The sequence below is a fragment of the Pyricularia pennisetigena genome, chromosome 6 (assembly GCF_004337985.1).
Source record: "Pyricularia pennisetigena strain Br36 chromosome 6, whole genome shotgun sequence".
Taxonomy (NCBI): domain Eukaryota; kingdom Fungi; phylum Ascomycota; class Sordariomycetes; order Magnaporthales; family Pyriculariaceae; genus Pyricularia; species Pyricularia pennisetigena.
The window spans coordinates 2665999-2687673 of NC_043744.1; the positions used below are offsets into that span (position 1 = coordinate 2665999).

At 51.0% G+C, this 21675-nt stretch overlaps 6 protein-coding genes across 6 annotated transcripts; 3 read left to right on the forward strand and 3 right to left on the reverse strand.

Annotated features, from left to right (window-relative positions):
• Window positions 1-425: 425 nt before the first annotated feature.
• Window positions 426-2811, reverse strand: PpBr36_04626 (uncharacterized protein; the record flags this gene model as incomplete). The annotated part of the gene is made up of 4 exons (XM_029891785.1): window positions 426-442; window positions 522-1868; window positions 1984-2103; window positions 2226-2811. The coding sequence occupies 4 exons, from the start codon at window positions 2809-2811 to the stop codon at window positions 426-428; spliced, it is 2070 nt and encodes a 689-aa protein (XP_029750478.1).
• Window positions 2812-4031: 1220 nt separating this feature from the next.
• Window positions 4032-6586, forward strand: PpBr36_04627 (uncharacterized protein; the record flags this gene model as incomplete). The annotated part of the gene is made up of 6 exons (XM_029891786.1): window positions 4032-4207; window positions 4282-4383; window positions 4506-5035; window positions 5208-5654; window positions 5761-6203; window positions 6287-6586. 6 exons carry the CDS (start codon window positions 4032-4034, stop codon window positions 6584-6586), a joined length of 1998 nt encoding a protein of 665 aa, XP_029750154.1.
• Window positions 6587-6760: 174 nt separating this feature from the next.
• PpBr36_04628 (uncharacterized protein) lies at window positions 6761-8158 on the reverse strand (the record flags this gene model as incomplete). The annotated part of the gene is made up of 2 exons (XM_029891787.1): window positions 6761-7937; window positions 8007-8158. 2 exons carry the CDS (start codon window positions 8156-8158, stop codon window positions 6761-6763), a joined length of 1329 nt encoding a protein of 442 aa, XP_029750484.1.
• A 1107-nt stretch (window positions 8159-9265) lies between these two features.
• PpBr36_04629 (uncharacterized protein) lies at window positions 9266-10242 on the forward strand (the record flags this gene model as incomplete). Its single annotated transcript, XM_029891788.1, has 4 exons — window positions 9266-9315; window positions 9506-9536; window positions 9691-9820; window positions 9923-10242. The coding sequence occupies 4 exons, from the start codon at window positions 9266-9268 to the stop codon at window positions 10240-10242; spliced, it is 531 nt and encodes a 176-aa protein (XP_029750485.1).
• A 1509-nt stretch (window positions 10243-11751) lies between these two features.
• On the forward strand, window positions 11752-16638 carry PpBr36_04630 (uncharacterized protein; the record flags this gene model as incomplete). The annotated part of the gene is made up of 3 exons (XM_029891789.1): window positions 11752-11794; window positions 11989-16517; window positions 16609-16638. The coding sequence occupies 3 exons, from the start codon at window positions 11752-11754 to the stop codon at window positions 16636-16638; spliced, it is 4602 nt and encodes a 1533-aa protein (XP_029749681.1).
• Window positions 16639-17702: 1064 nt separating this feature from the next.
• Window positions 17703-21405, reverse strand: PpBr36_04631 (uncharacterized protein; the record flags this gene model as incomplete). The annotated part of the gene is made up of 2 exons (XM_029891790.1): window positions 17703-18916; window positions 18990-21405. The coding sequence occupies 2 exons, from the start codon at window positions 21403-21405 to the stop codon at window positions 17703-17705; spliced, it is 3630 nt and encodes a 1209-aa protein (XP_029749680.1).
• Between the last annotated feature and the right edge of the window lie 270 nt (window positions 21406-21675).

The following is a 21675-nucleotide window of genomic DNA, read 5'->3' on the forward strand; positions in this document are numbered from 1 at the left end:
AGATCGTGAAATTGATGTTCATATATACTATACCGAAGAGGAAAATGACAAGTATACATTAGCGGCATCCAAGCGCTGGGTTTGGTTGTCTTTAACTTGGTCTTGGGTATGTCATGATGGAGCCGGATGCAATTTATTGCGAAAGCAAATCAACGTGATAAAAAAAAAAAAAAAAAGCCACTGAAGCATTTGAATATTAAATTCCACGATTATATTCCACACACCAAGAAATTCATAGAATCGTTGTGAGGTCAATTATAGATTCAATCTTCTAATAAGTCTAGGCAACCTCTTTCTGAAGTCTGTCTTCCTCAAAGGTAACTTGAGCACCCCAAAAACATGGATGACACAGCTGATAGCCTAGGAATACATGGTTAGATGTCCAATAAACATCACATTGGGGCCTCATAGACCATAGCTATGTTTTAGTACGCCATTAAATCTGACCAGGGTTGGATAGTTAGCCATCAGAGTTCGCCGTGAGTCAAGGGCAATAATAACAAGAATCAGGCCGGACTTACCTCTACCAAAAAGACCACGCTTAAGCCAGTCCATGGCCAGGAGCACCCTGGTTCTAAGGCTGACGCTCTGGGCAAAGTAGACACTGCGCCAGGCGTAAACCGCCCACAATCCACCAGTCAAAGACCAGCCCTCACCCCAGTCGAAAACGGCAGAGTTGCCAATGTAAGCCAAGCTTCCCAGATGCTTGTATTCGAAAGCCTTGTAAATTGCTGCATCGACATCGCCATCAATTATATCATTCGCCCGCAGTCCCGGGGCTGCTCGTGCCAATTTGTTGAGCTTGTGAGCTAGGTACTGTCCCTGTTGGTGTGCACGCTGGGCCGTGGCCGGAAGCGAGGTTAGTTTCGAGTCGATTTGTCTCAGAAGCTCTCGAAGCTCGCCAAAGTCGAGGGTTCCACTCTGGTCCTTGTCAAACTCGGCGAAAAGCTTATCAAGTCGCTTCAGATGGCTTGCAGCCTGTGGGAAGCGTTTCTTGACGTCGGCCGCCACGTTCCGCCAGTCGCTGAAATGGAGCTGGAGGGTTTGAGGATCCTTGCCGTGCTTCCATGCATACGCTTGTAGGAAGCTGATGATGTGATCTGCTACGTTGTTCTGGACTGTGCTACAGTCCCCAATGGCATACACATCGCCGAGGGGAGTGCCCAGAAGCCTCAGGTGACTGTCTGTTTCCAGAGCGTGTCTGTTACCTTGGGCTTCGCCAAGTCGCTCCGCTAGTTTCTTTGAGAATTCCGTCTGCGACACACCAGTAGACCAAAGACAGAAGCCCATGGGAAGTTCCTTGGTGGTCAACTTGCCGTCAGGCCCTTTCTGAGTGAAAATGATTCGATCCTTTTTCACTTCGGAAACTCGAGAGTTCGTGAGAACGTCGACTTGATCCCTTGCAAACCTTTCCTCTGCATATTTGGAAACCGTTTCATCGTACGTATTGAGGATGTGACCTCTCGACTGTATAACATGCACCGAGATCTCGTTACGCAGCAGCTTTGGGAAGTGCAGAGTAACATCCTCGTTGAGGAGATCGAACAGTTCAGCCGCAAACTCGACACCCGTCGGTCCACCGCCGCTGACAACGAATGAGAGAAGGCGCCTCCTCTCCTCGTCCGAGGTACTAGGGAGGCATGCCAGTTCTAAGTTGTGGACAATCTGATTCCTGATCTTCCGAGCATCTCGAATGTCCTTGAGGAAGAAGCAGTTTTCAAGACCCTTGACTCCGTGAGGATTGGTGCTGGACCCCACTGCAACCACAAGTTTGTCGTAAGGCACGTAAAATCTTTGCAGATTTCCAGATGCATCTTTCTGAGATACCTCGACCAGCTTGTGACTGAAATCCACGTCATCGGCATTGGCTGTAATTTGTCAGTTTGAGCCACGTTTATATGTCAAAGCCAATGAGGCAATGTGCGAGAAAACAGAAAAGAGGAGTCTCCTCAGCAGTCGATGCCGTGACAAATTGGAACTCACCGCGCAGGAAGTGGCCGCCCACCCTATGAAGTATCCTCCGGATCGGCTCAACAAGTGATTTGAGCTCTAGGGTGCCAACCGTCGCTGAAGGTAGCATAGGAGTGAAAAGGAAGTAATTTGCTGCAAAAGTTGCGCCGGGTTAGGTTTCATTCTTTTGAGATGGTTTGAGGACGCCCTGTATGAAACTCTTGACCGGGACGCTTCAATCCATCTTTGGATCCTTGGCAGAACTCATCACTCACCCGGAGATATCACGGTGACGTTCCAGTCCTCGGGGTTCAGTTCTTTCAGAATCGCAACGCCGCCCCAACCGCCACCTAATATGACAAGTCTTGGTTTCTCCTTCCGTTCCTTGGCAGTTGGACTGTCGTTATCATCGAGGTATGCCTCGAGGATGGGCAGATTTTTTGGTCCGCCCCGACGAGGATTCAATGCCGTCCGTGCAACATCTATGGGCTCATGGTCGCCAGACTCCTTGTACGTCGATGCATCGTAGAGGAAGAAGGCAACCACACCTAAACCGAGAAACGCAATCGAACTGCCGAGCCACGCAGCAGCTCTGTATGCGATTATCCAGACCCTAGACCTTTGTCGCGGGACCAGACCATCAGACAGATATCGGACGAATTGCCGTTGGTGGACTGAATCGAACCGGAATCGTGGGTGCGCGTTGATTATCTTCGGGGTCGCGAGCGCGTGTCGAGCACCTTGTCTTGGGCTTGTGATCGAGCGCGTGAGCAGCGGATTATGGAGCAACTGACTTCGAGTGCCGGTTATCAACCTGGCAGAACCTTGCAGTCGTCTGCTCTGATGTCTAACAGACAACATTGTGCGTGCCCGTCGACACCTTTGGAAAGACCGGACCGTTCAGAGTATATGCTTAGTAGAATTACGGACCATTGCACCACTTCGAGCACGGCTCAACTGTCGACAAAGCAGCAGAATTCTAGATGTAGTCCACGGAAGAAAACAAAGAGCTGGAGGAAATCAAATCCTTCGTGTGTTGGTTAGCTGAGGTCAGTGTGATGTTGATGTTTGTCGCTCGATGCGCGATCCGATCATTGGTCGGCAGCTTGTCGCCAGCAGTTGCTTGCGTCATTGCGGGACTGTTTGAGCTAGAATTAGCGCATTGAAGGTACGATCGTAGGTGCTGGAATCTTGGCTTCTTAGGTAATCGTCGCATGAGTTCATGACCAAAACAAGTGGAGTCCTGATTTGCAAGGAAACCCTGAGTTGTCTGCTTGTCTATGCCCATAGCACATTCCAAGCGACGTAACAAAATTGCTTCACAGGCAAGACAGGATTTCCGTCAACCAAATTCACATTCGCAAAGATGATTCAAGCAGAGGTCATGAGTAGGTGTGTATTTAGTTTTAATTATTAACAGAAACTTACAATAAACAAAGTTGATGAGTCTCGCCAGGTCGAACTCGTCCAGTTCGTCATATTGACATGTCCCGATTATGCTATTCTCAGGCTTGAAGCATGGTTGATTATTATACGCAAACTCTTAATTTCGTATTGTACATATTGGGGTGAGGTATTACTCCCCATATATACTTCGCGGAGACTTTCTTTCTCATTATTGACGCCTTAGCATTGTCCCTTAATTGATTACATCCAAAGCCCGCGAGACCGCCCCCTAATTTGCCAGGTGGATAGGTTAGCTGGTCACGCACAAACGCCCGGTTAGGATTGCTTCGTCTTACCTTTTGACAGGGGTCCCGGAATCTCGGAGCCATACCGTTATGCCGGAATCAAAGGACCCCTAAAACCCCGTACCGATTCCATTCAGCCTCTGCAGACCATCATCCGCACGGAGGCATTGTCTCATTCGTTGCTAAACTTCTTAGTTTTGGAAGATTTTCCAAATTTCTTCGGCAACTCTGCTGTAATTTCATATGCTGTTTTTTTTTTTTTTTTGTTTTTTTTTGGCGGTGACTACCTACATTCGATACCTACCTACCCTTCTTATCTTTGGGCTGCTGGTGTAAGCCCCTTGGGGACAGGCCAAGCTAGCATTTTGAGCCTACATACAATCAAACATCATGGATTTCACTCAAGATAGCCACAGTGATTCCAGAGCCTATGATATCTCACCAGGAGTGATTGACTCCTCGGCCAGACCCAGAACTGGGGTTCTTAGGCGGTCTTGCGAGGCTTGTCGCGCGCTGAAAGCTCGCTGTATCCACGTGCCAAGCTCGGGGTCCAGGTGCTGCAAAAGGTTAGTGACGCTCGGAATCCCGGCCCCTATCGGATGGCCTCTGAATCCTTTTTTTTATGGTTGTTCACAACTAGCCAACACTTTTCTGAATATTTCGTGCGTAGATGTATGGACCATGGCCTCGACTGTGTGTTTGAAGAGGCCATTGCCAGGCCAAAGAGAGCCCGTGCCAGTGCGTAAGTGAGAACCTCTATTTAAGTCCAACTAACATTTCATCATCCAAGTTGCATTACACGATCGGGATTCCGTATAATCCCTGAGGAGATACTGACACAATATTCATCGTGGGACTTAAAAGTCGTACCCGAGTAAAGGATGTCGAGGAAAAGATAGACAGTCTCATAGCCCTCATCGCCGCCAGAAACGAGCCCCAGACCAAAGTGATGGACAAGACCATCCCCAACTTGACCATTACAAGTTTCTTGGACTATGAAGGAAACTTTTCCTTCCCAAACATCATGAACAGCTCTGGTCTGGTGTTCCCCGAGTCTGGGTTTCCAACTACTTCACCAATGATGGAACTGGCTCTGTCACCCAGTGTCAACGATGTCTTCTCCAAAGGCATCGTCACTTTTGAATCAGCACAAGGCTACTTGCAGGCCTTCGTTGCCGATGCCGCGCTTTTCCCCTTTGTTGTGATTTCTCCACATATGACACTGGAATTTTTGAGGAGAGAGAGACCTTGTTTACTTCTTGCCATCATGGTTGTTTGCTCCCAAGACCCTGTTCAGGAAAAGTTGATCACAGAGTTCAAAAGTTTCATCGCACAACATATCATCGTCGAGGCTCGAAGGGGCATCGACCCCATACAGGGCCTGATTGTCTACAGTAACTGGTAAGATCACTCGACCGTCCCACAACCAAAAAAGAAAATCGAGGCCGAAGTAAACTAATGAACCCTTCATTTCCAAAAATAAAAATAAAAATAAAAAATAAAACAGGCACAATAGATGCGCCAATCCCTCTGTCCAACAGCTATATCAGCTGACTCAACTCGCAGCCACTCTGGCTGGGGATTTCGGACTACCTTCACTGGCAACCATGAGAGAGATGAACAACGGCAACGCGAAAATGCCACGGCCCATTCGAGAGCTCAATTCGCAGTATCTAGACGAACTAGAAAGGATGAGGGCCTACCTCGGGTGCTATCAAGTCTCGCACGGCATGTCAATTGGCGTCAGGAAACCCACACACCTCCTATATAACAGGAGGATAGAAGAAGCCGCCAAGATGATTTCAAGCCTCAAACAGACCGCAAATGACACTCTGATACCACACCTCATCCGTCTTCAACGTTTCGCAGAGGATATCCAGAGGACCTTTGACTATAACGACCCCGATGGCCTTGATGAGATGGATGGTCCCAAACTGCGAGCCACGGCCATCATGCTCGATCGACAACTCTCACAGGTAGTTGAGGCAATGCCACTTGAAGTGCGCCAAAACAGTGCGTATCCTGATTTCTTATTTCTTGGTTTCACTTGTTTCTCTTAAACCTCCTCTCGAAGCCGACCTCTATTTCTTCAAGCATACACAAGCTAATAACCCTATAGCCGACATTCAACTCGAATCGCTGTTCCTCCGCATTTACATCTCAGAGATTGGTATCCAGATACCAGGCGGCCACGCCAAACTAGAAGGGCATTGCTGTGACTGGTGTGCCTCAACCCATCGCACAGAGCTTATTATCATGTGCATACGCGCCACCCAGAAGTACCTCGATTATTACCTTGCCCTTCCGGATGCTATAGCGTCACGACTCAACGTCTTGCAGATCGGGCGGCACATGTATGCAATAACCATGCTGGCTCGAGTCATGATGCGCGACCAGATCGGGAAGCTCGACATCGCTCTCCTGGGCGAACTCGCAGCCGCCCAGGCCTACGTTCAGGCTTCAGAGCGGAAACTTGCAAGACTCATCACCATGATGCCCTGTGGAAAGCAGAAGCAGGATATGATCGGGTTGTTCTATCGGATATTCAAGTTGGCGGCGGATGTAAGTACTTTTGCCACCCCATCCAGCCTCACTCACGGGAGATGTAAAAGTAAAAAAGCCTGACGCAACATATCTGCATGCAGTGGTTTGAGGCGACAGGCACAAATCCCCCCAACGCCATGGATTTTGACACTTGCATTGCAGGTTTCGATATCAATCAAATCATCCTCAGCCCTGTGCGCAAGGATTCATGTGATTCTTTAGTTTCGAGACCGGTCACCATTGATTGTTTAGACAAGCTGTCGGCAACCCCGGAGACCACATCAGAACACTCAGAGCCAGGGGTACCCGATGTATCGCTCTCTCCGAACCAAGAGATGCTGTGGACGACAGATCTCAGTGATTTTACTCCACCAGATAACAATAACTGGTTCGCTATTTGAAATGCGTTGTTTTTCTTTCTCCCCCCCCCTTTCTTTTGTGCCATCTATTACCAGTCGCAATAGGCAGTAAATTTTTTTTTTAGGCCCGGAGGCAGTCCTAAAGTTCATGTATGAGGGTGCAATTTTGTATTAATCGCCAAGACAGCGTTTAATTAATAACCAAACAAGCAAAGTTTATATTCTAAAGTCCTTGTACGACCATTTCTCCGTGACCGTTGACTTGCCCTGCTTCTTGAAAGGTCGCTTCATCCTGGCCTCCATCTTGCCACGGACTATCAGACTGCGATACCTGTCCTTGAGCAAGTTCCCCTCTGGTTTGAGTAACCGCAGTGAGTCCTGCAGCTCGTCGGGCAGGACAAGCTCCAGGTCCTTCTCTGGCAGCCGGAACTTGCCCAGCTGCCTGCGCCGGAGCTCGTTCTCATCTCCCACGTCACTGTCGTCGCTCATCTCAACCTTGGCCAGGGCGGCCGCCTCCCGCTGTTCAACCTCAGCGGCCAGCTCTTTGATCTTGGCAGACTGAATGTTTTTGAGCTTCTGTGCAGCCTTTTCTTTCCGCCTCTGCTCTTCCTCTTTCCTGCGCTTTATCCTGTTGCGCTGAGCTTGCGTCTTTCGCTCCGGTCGCTTGGACTTGATGGGCAAATCCTCACCGCCGCTCGTGAACCCTTCCCATGCCGAGTCTTCCTCCCACTCTGATAGATCGGCCCGAGCCTCAGCAGCCTCTGCCTCAGCCGCTGAGCGTGCGACAGCCTCAGCTCGCAACTTCTCAGCCGCCTCCTCGGCCAATCTCTGCTTCTCTGCTTCCACAGCCTTGGCACCCTCCGCGTTGTACCTCTCGACGTAATCGGTGAAGAGAGGGTTGTAGCTGTAGGAACCTTCTGGAGTCGGCACGGCAGGCACAGGTTTGCCATTGGCGGCTAAGCTTATGGGCTGGTGCCTCAACGTCTCTGGGGCTTTTGCCTTGACCGGCTTGGACACAAACTCGAGTTTATCGCCGGTCTTCAAGATGACGGGTCCTTCCTCTGGCTCTGCCTCCGCCCAGACATCATAACTAGCATCGGCGAGTGTGATTGTCGACTCGTGATGGCCGTCTGCCACCTTCCGCAGGCGGTGGAGTTCTTTCTGCGCCACAAAATCCTTACGAATCCGCTTTACCGGGAGAATTCCGTCGGTCGTTTTGCTGTCAGCGGCTCGTTTCCTGGATGACACGGCAGGAACTGCTGAGCGGGCTGCGATGATCTCGTCTGCCCTTAGAGTCTTCTTGATATGCTTGGGGTGCTTCTTGGGTATGGCAGAATCTCCAACCACATCGACAGTAAAGAGCGATTCTGACGGTCGCTCTTTGTAAACACCACTAGAGAGTTGCAAACATTGTTAGCACGCATAAATAAGTGAGGAACATCAGATCGCATGAACAACTAACCCCTGGATAATCTCCTCGTTGCGCTTTTCAAGACCCTTCTCTACATCGGTGACATCGACATGTTTTCTCCATGCCTTTTTGCCTTTTCGGGAGGGCTGTTTGTATTGCCGAGGCGCCTCAGGGTCGGCGGACAAGGGACCGATAGCAGGCATCTGTATTTCGTCAAATTGCTGTCTGAACTTTGAGTAGGCGGTTATGAAGATAACCAAGCTCACGAGCGGAAGCCGACTGTCTAAGGACCCTTCTCAAAAGAGCGAAGCGGGGATGGGCAAAATTTCCTGAGTCCCATATTTGATAAAACACTGCAGATTCTTATCAGCACGTGCATGACAGTGTAGTCTAAATCCAGCATGCCAAGATCTAATAGAACTGGTGCCATCTTTTTTTTTACCGTAGCTCCTATTGAAATGCACGGTTGATCAAAGCCTTCCGGCACCTTACACAAAGTACCTACTTGGCCTTGGAGAAATTGTCCTCACGCAACATGATGATGATCGCAGGAGACAATGTGAATTTTAGGAACTCCATCACTATCAAGCAAGCTGTGTTTTATCTTATTTTATCTTTGTGTTCTCTAGGCGCATAGTCCTGACGGCCACATATTCATTACTTCTGAAGAGTGCCATACCTACCCTAGAAAATAGTAGAAGAGTATGGCACCTAAGGTTGGTAGGGTAACCCTTCGCATTGGGATGGATTCTGGCCCGTTCTTGCCGCACATGGTCCCGCGGAAATGACACTGGTGGATCCACCGCCCAATCCAGTTCCAGTTGACGTTAAGTTGCGGGTTGGGAATGTGCCTGGGCACTACGCAGTACTTCATGCAAAGAATGTAGTACATTTGTACATTTGTTAGCATTGATAAACATTAACTCTAATTATCTGATCCAACCGCAGAATATTTCTACCACTTTATACTAATTGCAAAAAAAAAAAAAAAAAAAGACCTTTCCCAACAACGCGCAGCCTTAAACCGTGTCCCCCTCTCGGTGTCTAACGACAAAGACCGCCGGACAAATCTGCAGCTACCGAGTGACCAGGACCGGCTTGTACTGTTTTCGGTTGTTGGCCCCGTCTTACCTACGCCTTCTCAGAAAGGTCCAGTTTGCATAGCCCCTGAATTCAAACAAGATCTTCAAGTCCCATTCAACTACTTTCGCGTCATCGACCACGTTCGCCAGTCGCTTCCGTCGCCGAACTCCCAGAACGGCACCAGACGATACCGACCCCGATAAACTCGTCTAGAATCTCGCGACAAAATGGCGCAGTCAGGGACTGGGGCATACAACAACCCCTTGAAGAAATTCAAGTAAGATCGGATAGATGTCTTGCAGCGGGAGCTCGCAGGTCTAGACTGGTATGCGAATGAGTGCTGAATTATTCGTCCTCCCATAGGTTGGTGTTTCTGGGTGAACAGAGCGGTACGAATACATTCTACCTGTAGTCTTTTGGACGATGGGGATCACGCAACTGACACCCATGTTTTCTCTTGATCACAGTTGGCAAGACGTCCCTAATCACTCGATTCATGTACGATTCTTTCGACGGCATGTACCAAGCCACTATCGGAATCGACTTTCTCTCCAAGGCAAGCATGCCACTGCGCACCCTACCGATTAAGCGAATCCTCAGCTAGCACAGCGATTGACCAGTGCGGAATGCTGACCTCGAGGGTACAATCTAGACCATGTACTTGGAAGATAGGACGGTGCGGCTACAGCTATGGGATACGGCAGGCCAAGAGAGGTTCAGGAGTCTGATTCCATCCTACATTCGCGACTCGAGTGTAGCCGTGGTGGTATATGATATATCAAGTAAGTGGCCATTTTCCACTACAGGTGCCAATGCGGGGGGCTTTTGAAAGGGCACTGCCTGCGTCTCCGGGCTGTTACTGATGCGTTATGAATGAAACACAGATGCGAAATCTTTCCAGAACACACGAAAATGGATAGACGATGTGCGGGCAGAAAGAGGCAACGATGTTATAATTGTCTTGGTGGGCAACAAGACGGACTTGAACGACAAGCGCGAGGTCACGACGCAGCAGGGCGAGGAGGAGGCCAAGAAGAACAACCTGATGTTTATTGAGACCAGTGCCAAGGTCGGCCATAACGTCCAGACGCTATTTAAAAGGATAGCACGCTCCCTGCCAGGCATGGAGGGTACCGAAGCTGCGCAACAGGCAGCCAGCCAAAGTACGCCTATCCCCAGATTTTTCCTGATGGCCGACTACTAACTCTTCATCTCTGCAGTGATCGATGTGAAAACAAACACCACACAGGCTCAACAGGAAGGCTGCGCCTGTTGAGATGGACTGACGTCGTCAGATCCAATCTCTTCTCTTCTTCTTTTTTTTTTTTTTTTTTCAATACATGAGGGCGACATGCTTGTGGGCAGGTAATTATTGCTGGCTATTATTATGACTACGGTATCTGCCAGAAGTAAGTAGTGTTGTTGTATAATAACAAAGAATGATACTATGGGGCCATGAATGATGAAAATGGTCTCTCTCAGGTGGTTTTAACCCTGCGCTCGTCTTTGAAGTTTTAGCTACCATATGGGTATACATTTTAATACATTATTTCCCTCGACACTATTCGGCATTGGTTTATGTCCTGTGGTTGGATCATAGGGCCCATAAGGCTCATCGAGTTCATCCAGTTTCGCCATGCGACAAACGCACGTTGATTCATGTTCGGGGAGTGAGACACAGTATACTAGTGATTTCCATGCCAGCTCTCTCTGCGTCTGCGTCCCCTTTTCTTGTTTATCTTTTCTCCCCTTTCTCTCTCTCTCTCTCTTTTTTTTTCTTCTTCTTCCCTCATCATACATCTGAGCACCTACCTGACCCCATTCCACTGCTTTAGTAAACATCTGGGGTTGCGTTTACAAGTATAAGTGAAGTGATTGCTATCTACTCAATCCAAAGGCACGTCTTGATCACTTGACAACCAACGAGTGAAGAACAAGGATGATTCAGCAAAAGTGGTTTCCCGGCTGCCGGGGCAGTCGCCGAGTCCCGCGCCCAGGCGTCGTGGCGGGCATCGGCTTCTCGCCATCACCCCCATTAAAAATGCTTTCAAATCCAGGCTTTGGGGAATTACCCAATATGGCTTTCGTGGCATTTGTAAAAGGCCAGTATAGTGACTCCAAAGGGCCCATTGTACACACAGGTCAATCGAGATTTTGTTTGCCAGTATGGCCGGGTTTAGTTTGTCAAATAATTACTATATTATTCTGCAGGTACCTTGCTTCTCTACGTCTTTTGTTCAGAGGGCCAGGTATCAGGGTAGGTGCATATGTAATATGTAGATATTCCTCAGTCACAGAATGTATGCAACGATGTTCTCCCGGACAAAACAAGCAAGCAGCCAAACCCATGCGCAAACCAGAATTCGGAATCTCGCTGAGCTTCGGAGAGTAGACCGGCGTTTGGTTGACAGTAAATGAATTTCGCACCAGGGCCGTCATGGATATTTTCCAAGAGGGGGGCGCTAGAAGCGATCACGCAATCGAGTTGCGGAATAAGTGAATGGGTGTCTGCCGGTAAATTCTTTGGCTGCGGGGCCGTTTGCGAGTTGGTCGTTCCTGGATTCGGTTACAAGTCAAAACGCCCCTGCCCCGTGTCAACGTCGACTTGCCGACTCGTTGTTAATAATAAGGAGCTGTTTGGTCCGACTTTTTCTTCCAGGGAGGAAGAGGATTGCTGAGTTCTCCTTCCCTAGCAAATTAAAATTCAGCAACCATGGCTGCAGCTCCAGGCTCGATCAGCACGCCTGAAGAGGCCGGTAAGTCGCACGCAGCCACTTCTACCCTGCCCACTCTATATATGCTGTATTCCAGTGCTTGTCAAAACCCCGCCAACGGCTTTGGTGCTCCAATCACAGCCGAGGTATCACCAAGCAACAGCCCGCGCCAGCACCCCTGAATTTACTTGCGCCCATAGCAGTGCTTGCTAACACAAGGGATCAAACAACTCTAGTTGCGAGAATCGCCTACATTTCCAGTGACGTTGTTATCTCGGTACAGCCTTCATTGGCCACCGAGACCGATTTTTCCAGATATCTCAAGTCAGCGGCCGCTCGCAAAGAGCCGAGTTTGGTCGCAAAGAATCCCGACAATGTCCCCGAGATCCAGAGCGTCAGGCACAATGCCGACCCTTTACTTTCAGTCTTCACTCCTATCCGATCAGGACGCTTTGTCTCCGTGACCACAACTTCGACCATACTCCTCCCCTCCATCGCCCACCTCTACAAGCTGGCTGAATATCCCGTTGTCATTCACGTTGCTCTACATCCCGAAAGGTTTCCCGACTTCTCCTCCATCACTGCCATAAGGAATTCAGGATGGACCTTTTTGCAGTCCGAGTCGATCCAAGAGGCCCAGGACATGGCCATGACAGCCCATGCCCTCGCTATCAGGTCTAGCAAGGGTGTCATCCACTTCTACAGCCCCTGGGTGCTCTCAAACGATGAGCCGGTCGAAAGGGAGGGGCTGGCAGTCATTCGCGAGATTCTGGATATCGATAGCGTCCGACGCTACCAGGCTGCCCCGATATCGGCTTCGGGTCTCTATGCCGACGACGGAAGGACTGTGCTGGCCAGCGACCAGCCGGAGCAGGTTCGCAGCGGGGCTGCGCCGACACCACTGAACGGTCTCAGCTCCGGCGCCGTCTCGCATGCGACCTCGCAGGCCAACTCGTCTCAGGTCTCGGTCAAATCCAGCGAGAACAGCACATCCGCCACCCCGCACAGCACCTCGAGTGCCACCACAATCGAGGCACCGCCAACTGCTGTTTCATCCGACGACATCTACAGGTATGTCACCAGCATATGGGCTCAGCTGGAGAGCTTATCTGGGAGAAAGTACAGCCCGTTCGAGTACTCGGGTCCCCCCACGGCCGAGAACTGTCTGTTCGTCTTTGGCGCCGACGCCGGTCTGCTGGGAAGCGCAATAGACGAGGCCAAACCAGGCGACATATACGCCAAGGCCGGGATCCTCACACCAAGATTGTATAGGCCCTGGCTTGGTGGGAAGCTTCTCGAGGCTATCCCGAAGTCCGTCAAGAAGATTGCAGTCCTGGAGCAGATCAGCAAGCGGACGACAAAATGGGGTCCCATCCTTATTGACGTTCTCACTTCCATCAAGAGCGGTCCAGGAGGAGTGGAAACCATTGTGGGCTACCATGTTGGATACATCAACAATGAGACTGTCAAACAGGCTCTGCGTGGTATCTGCCAGAACTTGACCCTGGAGAAGCCGGTTCAGAACCTTGAGGTTGGCTCTCGCGAGGGTCCTCAGGAAGCCGACAAATATACGCTAGAGAAGCCCAAGCTTGAAACGGCGTACACGAAGATCTTGGACCAGCTGTTTGGAACCAGACTATACATGGCCAACGCCATCGACTCAGAAAATGCGGGCATCTCTGCTACCATTTCTGCCACACCCGAGTTTGGCTTTGGAGCATTGCTTGCACGCAAAGAGCACAGGCATCGTTTTGTGAGCGAGGCCAAGGAGGCAGCAACCTCGGGCGCTTTTCTGACAGAAAAGCCCAAGAGGCTACTCACAAACTGGGCTATTCACTCCGATGACCCCAAGAAAATTGACGCGGCAGCCGAAGATCTGATCTCTGAGCTCACTTTGGAAAACTCCACTGCTGCTCGCAAGCTTCTCAATAACCAAGCCTTCTTCAGGAGGCAGTCGCTCTGGCTGGTCGGCTCAGATGCGTGGGCATACGATCTGGGCAACTCTGGCGTGCACCACGTGCTGGCTTCGGGCGAGAACGTCAACATGCTGATCATTGACTCTCAGCCGTATTCGGAACGTACTGCGGCCGATGCCAACAAGAGGAAGAAGGATATTGGATTGTATGCCATGAACTTTGGAAACGCTTACGTCGCGTCTGTTGCCGCGTACAGTTCATACACCCAGGTCCTACAGGCCATGGACGAGGCAGACAAGTTCAATGGGCCTTCGATCGTTCTGGCCTACCTGCCGTACAACGGCGAGCACGACTCTCCCTTGACCGTCTTGCAAGAGACAAAGAAGGCTGTCGATCTTGGCTATTGGCCACTCTACAGATGGAACCCCGATAACGAGAAGCAAGGCCTGCCGACCTTCTCCCTCGATTCGGAAAGGATCAAGAAGGAGCTGAAGGCTTTCCTTGACAGGGATAACCACCTGACACAGTTGATGAATAAGGAGCCCACCTTTGGTGCCAGTCTCGCCCAAGATTTTGGTGCCGAGGTTCGTGCGCAACAGAAGAGGCGAGCTCGGGATGCTTACAACCAGCTGCTTGAGGGCCTGTTCGGCGCCCCTCTTACGATTCTCTTTGGATCAGACAACGGCAATGCTCAGTCTCTTGCTAAGCGCCTCGGTAACAGGGGCCGTCAACGAGGTCTCAAGACGACGGTTATGGCGATGGAAGACTATCCCATTGAGGATCTGCCGACGGAGGAGAACATTGTCATCCTGACCTCTACAGCTGGCCAGGGAGAATTTCCCCAGAACGGCAAGCCCTTCTGGGATGCCATCAAGGACAGCACCGACCTTGATCTCGCATCAGTGCGTTTCTCTGTATTTGCCTTGGGTGACAGCCACTACTGGCCGAGAAAGGAGGACAAGATCTACTATAACAAGCCTGGTAAAGATCTCGACAGGGTTCTGGCCAACTTTGGTGCCCAGAGACTGGCTGAGATCGGTCTCGGAGATGATCAGGATCCGGATGGATACCAGACGGGCTATGCCGAATGGGAGCCGAAGATCTGGAAGGCGCTCGGCGTGGATAACGTTGAGGGACTGCCGGAGGAGCCTGCGCCTATCACGAACGAGGACATCAAACTCGCGTCCAACTACCTCCGAGGTACCATCGTCGAAGGCCTGAACGACACGAGCACTGGAGCCATATCTGCCGCCGACTCGCAGTTGACCAAGTTCCACGGCACATACATGCAGGATGACCGTGATGTCAGGGATGAGCGCAAGGCACAGGGCCTAGAGCCTGCCTACTCCTTCATGATCCGGTGTCGTCTTCCGGGAGGTGTATCAACGCCGCAGCAATGGGTCCAGATGGACGACATAGCCACCAAGCTTGGCAACGAGACCATGAAGCTGACCACGCGGCAGACATTCCAGTTTCATGGTGTGGTCAAGGGCAAGCTCAAGCCAGCGATGCAGGCTATCAACAGGGCGCTGATGACGACGATCGCGGCCTGTGGTGACGTTAACCGAAACGTCATGTGCAGCTCTCTTCCTACTCAGTCAGAGTACCACCGTGAGGTCTACGCTTGCTCTCAAAAGATTAGCGACCATCTGCTCCCGTCCACAACAGCTTACCATGAGATTTGGTTGACGGATGACAACGACAAAAAGACAATGGTGGCTGGTGATGCCGTGCAGGACTTTGAGCCCCTGTACGGACCAACATATCTTCCCAGAAAGTTCAAGATCACCATCGCCGTCCCGCCTCACAACGACACCGACGTCTATGCTCACGATATTGGGTTAATTGCTATCAAGGGCAAGGACGGCCACCTCGAGGGATTCAACCTCCTTGCTGGTGGTGGCATGGGAGCCACTCACAACAACAAAAAGACTTACCCGCAGACCGGTCGCAGCTTTGGATACGTTTCCAAAGACCAAGTGCACATCGCCTGTGAAAAGGTCATGCTCGTGCAGCGTGACCATGGTGACCGCAAGAACAGGAAACACGCGCGTCTCAAGTACACCATCGACGACATGGGCGTGGATGTCTTCAAGAGCAAGGTAGAGGAGCTTTGGGGCCTGAAGTTTGAGGAGGCAAGGCCATTTCACTTTGACTCCAACATTGACACGTTTGGTTGGCAGCGTGACGAGAGGGGATTGAACCATTTCACTCTCTTCATCGAGAACGGACGCATTGAGGACACGGCAGAGTTCCAGATGAAGACGGGCCTAAGGGAGATTGCAAAGGTGCACAAGGGCGAGTTCAGACTGACTGGCAACCAGCACGTCATCCTGAGCAATGTGGCAGACGAGGACCTCGACAATATGAAGGCGCTGCTTAAGAAGTACAAGCTAGACAACATCCAGTTCTCTGGCCTGCGTCTGAGCTCATCAGCCTGTGTCGCCTTCCCGACCTGCGGTCTCGCCATGGCCGAGTCTGAGCGGTACCTCCCCGTGCTCATCGACAAGCTCGAGGCTTGCCTCGAGGAGAACGGACTGAAGCAAGACTCGATCGTGATGCGCATGACGGGCTGCCCGAACGGCTGCGCAAGGCCTTGGCTGGCCGAGGTGGCCTTTGTCGGCAAGGCCTATGGCGCCTACAACATGTACTTGGGAGGCGGTTATCACGGACAACGCTTGAACAAGCTGTACCGCTCATCTATCAAGGAGGACGAGATCTTAGCCATCATGAAACCGCTTCTCAAGCGTTATGCGCTGGAACGTGAAGAGGGCGAGAGGTTCGGCGACTTCTGCATCAGGGCCGGCGTTATCAAGGCCACCACCGATGGTCAAAACTTCCACAACGATGTGAGTTTTTTTTTTTAATTTTTTTTTTTTTTGTCTTTCTCCAAGACCTCAACTTACACATGAACGCTTGCTGACCATGATACCATTGCAGGTTGCTGAGGAGGAATCCGATGAAGAGTAGCTTGACTCGGTCATCCTTTCTAATTCTCATGTTTCAAATTATCTGCTGCAGCATAGCCGTGTTTTACTTAGATATCCCAACGAAGAAAAGAAAAAAAAGGATCATGGGCCGGAGGGTTTTGGGTTGATACGCAAGAATATGAATTTTTATGTCTTATATCTACTATTTGACAAGGACACAATGACTTCACTAGTTGACGAGGATTACTTTTTGCTTTGCCTGGTGCCTTGATGTGTAATTATATCATGTTGAGCTTCATAATTTCTCATTCCTCAATTGTGTGTACTGCATATATCAACACTGCCTGGTATCCATTACCACGGCGTATTTCCATTTGCATTGCTATTCCACTACGTTTGAGTCACACCTGGTAGGCAGCTATCAACCTTTTTTTATAAACGCACCTCGAATACCGCGTATCGAGCTCAAAGAAACGTTTTTTTTTTTTTTTTCTTTGGCCTAACCGCCACATGGCACGAGTTCGCCTGGCAGTGGGCTTCATGGTACATGATAACTGAAAGAGGGTGAGCTATACTGGGTATAAAGTGAAAAATTGTGGGTTAGATGACATGGTAAACATCCAAAACGTGATATTCGGGCGAAATTATAGGTACTATCTCAATCATTCTTTATCAGGCTGATTTTGGCCAAAAAATATCATTGATATCGACTACATATGTGCTCGCAACTTCGCCATTGTTTATATATAGACAAGTAGATAGGCCAAGGTAACCGGTACACTCCGAAAAGCAAATATTTCTATATCATTGCCCATTACGAACAAATCCCGCTTTGTCTCATGCAGACATAGGCTGCCAAGGACTGGTATATGTAAACCCTATGCCATCCGAGGAATAAAAGACCAACTCACAAAGGAAGCGAACTCCTGAACCCCATCAAAAGACAAAAGTTGCAACAACAAATACGCTAAAGCAAAGAAAAAAAAACATATCTCCTAAATCCAACAACCCAAACCGAAATTCCCTGTCACAGCAATCATAAACCCCCGTGAAAAGCCAGTCGTTAACCTATTATCGGTGGCACATGAACATGATGCTCATCATCTATCTACGTCTCCGCAAGGTGGCGGTTATCTTCTCTCCCAGCCCTGTAAAGATGCTGGTACCACTGCCAACGCTGCTGCTGATAGCACTGCTACTCCCGCGACTGCCACCGAGCCACGTGGGCAGCTTGAGGCTGAGGCGCACGCGTCCCTCGACGGCAATGTTGATGGCGTTGATGATGGCGAAGGTCGTGGAGCCGAGGGCACGGAAGAGGGCCAGCGAGGCCACGCTCCACAGGATGAAACGCAGGTAGTAGTTCTCGCTGATGGTCTTGTCGCTGTAGATCTCCGAGACGGCCATGCCAAGGATGCCGTTGGCAATCATCCACGACACCACCATGTAGGTACGAACCGACTTGTAGTAATCCTCCTGCATCTGTGCCTCCGAGTCGCCCGACTTGGGGACCTCGATGCGATCACGGAGGTTGCGCAACGCCTCGTCGTAGCCTGAATCGATGTCCAGCTGTTCCGATGGCATCTCCAGCTCTACAGTCGATCCTTTCCCGACGGCTCCGCCGAGATCCGTCTTCATGACGTTGTCACCCTTGGTTCCCCAGGTGACGTCGTGCGTGTTGCAAAAGGCGTAGACCTGCAGGGTGCACAGGTACGACGGCAGCAGCATGAAGTACTGGGCCGAACTAGTGAACATGTGCCAGGGGTCGAGGTAGATGAAGGACATGAGGAAGTATAGACCAATAGTGGACGCCATCGACACAATGAGGTTGGTGAAGACGTTGTTTCCGAGCTGTAGTTTCGCGTCGGGGTCTGTCAGCTGCCTTATGACAATGTAGAAGGCAGCAAATGTTGTGTAGACCATGACAATGCCGTATATAACCATCGAGGCAAAGTACGGTTTCTTTGCACCCTGAGGCCTGTTACCCAAGGACAGAATGAACTGGGCGCAGATGAGCAGGATTAAAGTGTAGCGCAGAATGGTGAAAATATAAAGGCCGATGCGGTTGCCAAAGGGGTCAATCAGAGGGTCTGCCAGACCACCCGCGACAAAATAGAAGGTCAGGTAGAAGTTTGCCAGAGAGAAGAAGGTGAAGAGGACCTGGAGAAGCTGATAGACGAATTCGATGTGAAGAAGAACCTTGCGGGCTACTGTGTGATCCGTTGCCCACAACTGTCGAAAGTGCACCAGCGAGTAAATAGCCGCGAAGAAAGCGCCATTCAGCCAACGACGTCTCTGGGAAATGAACTCGGGAACAGTATCTGCAGAGAAAGGGAGGAAACGTTTGGTTAGTCTGCACAAAAAGATTTACGAGTATCAAGGACTTTGACTTACCAGGCACATCGGTTTCTCCGGTACATCCTTTGACATATTTGAGAACCCACCTCTCGTCCCGCTTTGCAACTAGCTCCCAGCAGAGAATACGGTCCTCGGCTAGATACATGTTGGCGGTGAAAACATCGGCATGTTGTCCATGAAGAGTCTCACCCTTGAAATACTGGCTGAGGGGACCATGACCATTGGCATCGTTTTGCAGGGCGTGGTAACGGTATGCACTGAGCGCTCCGGGCAAGACGGTGATGTATCCAAACACAGATTCCAGTGGCTTGTCCAAAATGTTGGACATCTTGTACTCGAAGTTTTGCGAGGCGACCAGTGGGTTAAGAAGATTAATGCCCCACGAGCCTTTCATAGCTTTAATCTCACCGCAAGCTCCAGCGACGTTGGAGTCGGTATCAAAAGCCTTCCACAGGTGATATAGCGAGTTACCACCTGGGCGGGTACCCACATCCAGCAGGATGCAGACGTTGGGGTTCAGGGCTTTTCCGAAAGCGTTGAAAAACCAGCGATGAGAGTTGAGCTTGCGCTGGTTACGCTCCTTGAGGCAGAAGAGCATCTGGCAGGGGACAATACCCTTCTCGGCACCTTTGAACTTTAAATCAGCGTCAAGCGACACCTGAGTAGTATACTCATAGACGTGAGCTTGAACGGCTTTTTGGTTGACGTAGTTCTTGGCGATGCCGTGCTGGTAAACGCCCATGGCGGCCAACGCATCGAGCGTCCGAGGATGGATCTTTTCGCGACCATCCGAGACGATGCATACTACAATCTTCTGCCATCCATTCTCACCCCAGGTACGTGACTTTGAGCGCCGACAGAAGTGAGAAATGTTCTTCATGACGGCGTGCATGGTTCGGGTGAAGTCGTATTCGTTCTCGTTGTACATGGTGACGCACACAAAGAGCTCTGTTTCGCGTGCCGTCACGCCGATGTTTTGTCTCAGCTTGTATCCGCGCTCGACAAAGTCATCCGGGTCACACGTCACGGCAGTGTAGCGCATGTGGGTGAACTCGTCGGCGTCGCGACGGGGCAGGAAGCTGTAGAGGATGGTGGGGATTTTGGTTTCGAGAACCAGCTCGCCGTTGATAAGCTGCACCTCTTTGCGGCTCTTCTGTGGTGCCCGCACGCCTCGACGCTGCTGGTCTCCCTCCGCTGGCGCAGGACCATAATGAGCCGCTGACTTTTCGTCCGCTGCGTCATCGTAGCCGACGTCACCCTCTCGAAGGGCGGACCCCTCATCATCATCCTCGTTCAGCGTCACTTGCGATTGTGCTGCATATGAGCCTTGGTGACCACGTGCCTCGCCCAGATCTGCTGATCCGGGACCAAAGGGGTCGTCGACGTCGGACAGCGGGATGGAGACGGTGGCATCGTCGGCAAAAGATGAATTGCGCGCTCCAGGCCCAGCAAAAAGAGGAGCCGGGGGAAGTGGCCGCCTTGGACTGCCGCCATATCTGGACGACGGCGTCCCTGGCCTTGGGCTACCGTTGAGATCTGCTCGCTCGTAGTGCACCGAGGAAGGTGGTGGTCTCCGGTACTCATCAGAGCTGCGACCAACATGCGAGGGTGTCCAGGGTCTGGTGGGTGATCCAGTTTCCCTGTACGACACGTAAGATTCGGTCGGGGGAGGCATGCTTGGTATGTTGCTGATGGAGGAGGGTCGCGAGTGAACGGAGCTGATAGAAGGCTGGTAAGCCCGATGGGTCGGCCGAGAACTGGTATCGTTAGATTCTGAATTCCTGCCTTTGCTGTGTTGGTGGTCTGTGACATCCGAGAAGGAAGTGTCTATATCGGGGGCTCCCTGTCTGTTATGTGCAGTCTTGGAGACTGGATGATGGCCCGGCTCGCTCAATGACTTCTTGAGGGAGCGAGACATCATCCTAGGGGACGGTCCTTGAGGGATCACAGGAAGATTGGCATCTGTCTGGCCTTGCGCGACAGTGTCATGGGTAATCTTCCTCTGCAACTTTACAGTCCTTCTCCGTGACGGCGAGCCACCCGTACCGGAGCCACGATCCTCCCACAACTTCTCGCGCGGAGTGGCCCGAGTAACCGAAAACGTCACTCTCGCCGTCCCAGCTGAAGGTTGAGGAGTCCTGGCCTCTTCCTGCTGCTTCAGCTTCGACAAGTGCTCTGGAGTCGACAGTGGCTGCGGCTTGCGAGGGCCGCCGACGTACGAAGGCTTGGTTATTTGCAGCGGCGGAGGCAACAGCGCCTTGCGCACGACAGCGGGATGAGGGGCAAGTGGTGCTACATACTGTCTGGTTTCTGGTATTTCTTCGTCAAAAGAAGAAGCTGGTAGGAGTCTCACGGCAGCAGGGTTACCTGCTGGTCCCAGTCGAAGCTCATCTGGGTCTTCATCATAGTTGCTGTACGAGGGAGGAGCCCCTCGAGAGAGTGGCCGGTCCATCTGGACGACGTGCAACGGATGATCCGTTCACAAACAGCAGGATACTTCGGAATGTAGGTCAGTAGGAGGTTTCAGTCATTGACGAGACAGAAGAGAATATGACTGAAAATCAGGGCGCAATCCGATGCTTCCGTTTGTAGTCGACCAGGAATGTTGATGAAAGTAATATGGATGCGATTCAGGCGAGCAAAGCTTCTTGCTGTGCAGCCAGTCCACACGCACGAGGAGTGACGGTTGGAACTATTAACAAAGCTTGCCTTTTGAGGATAA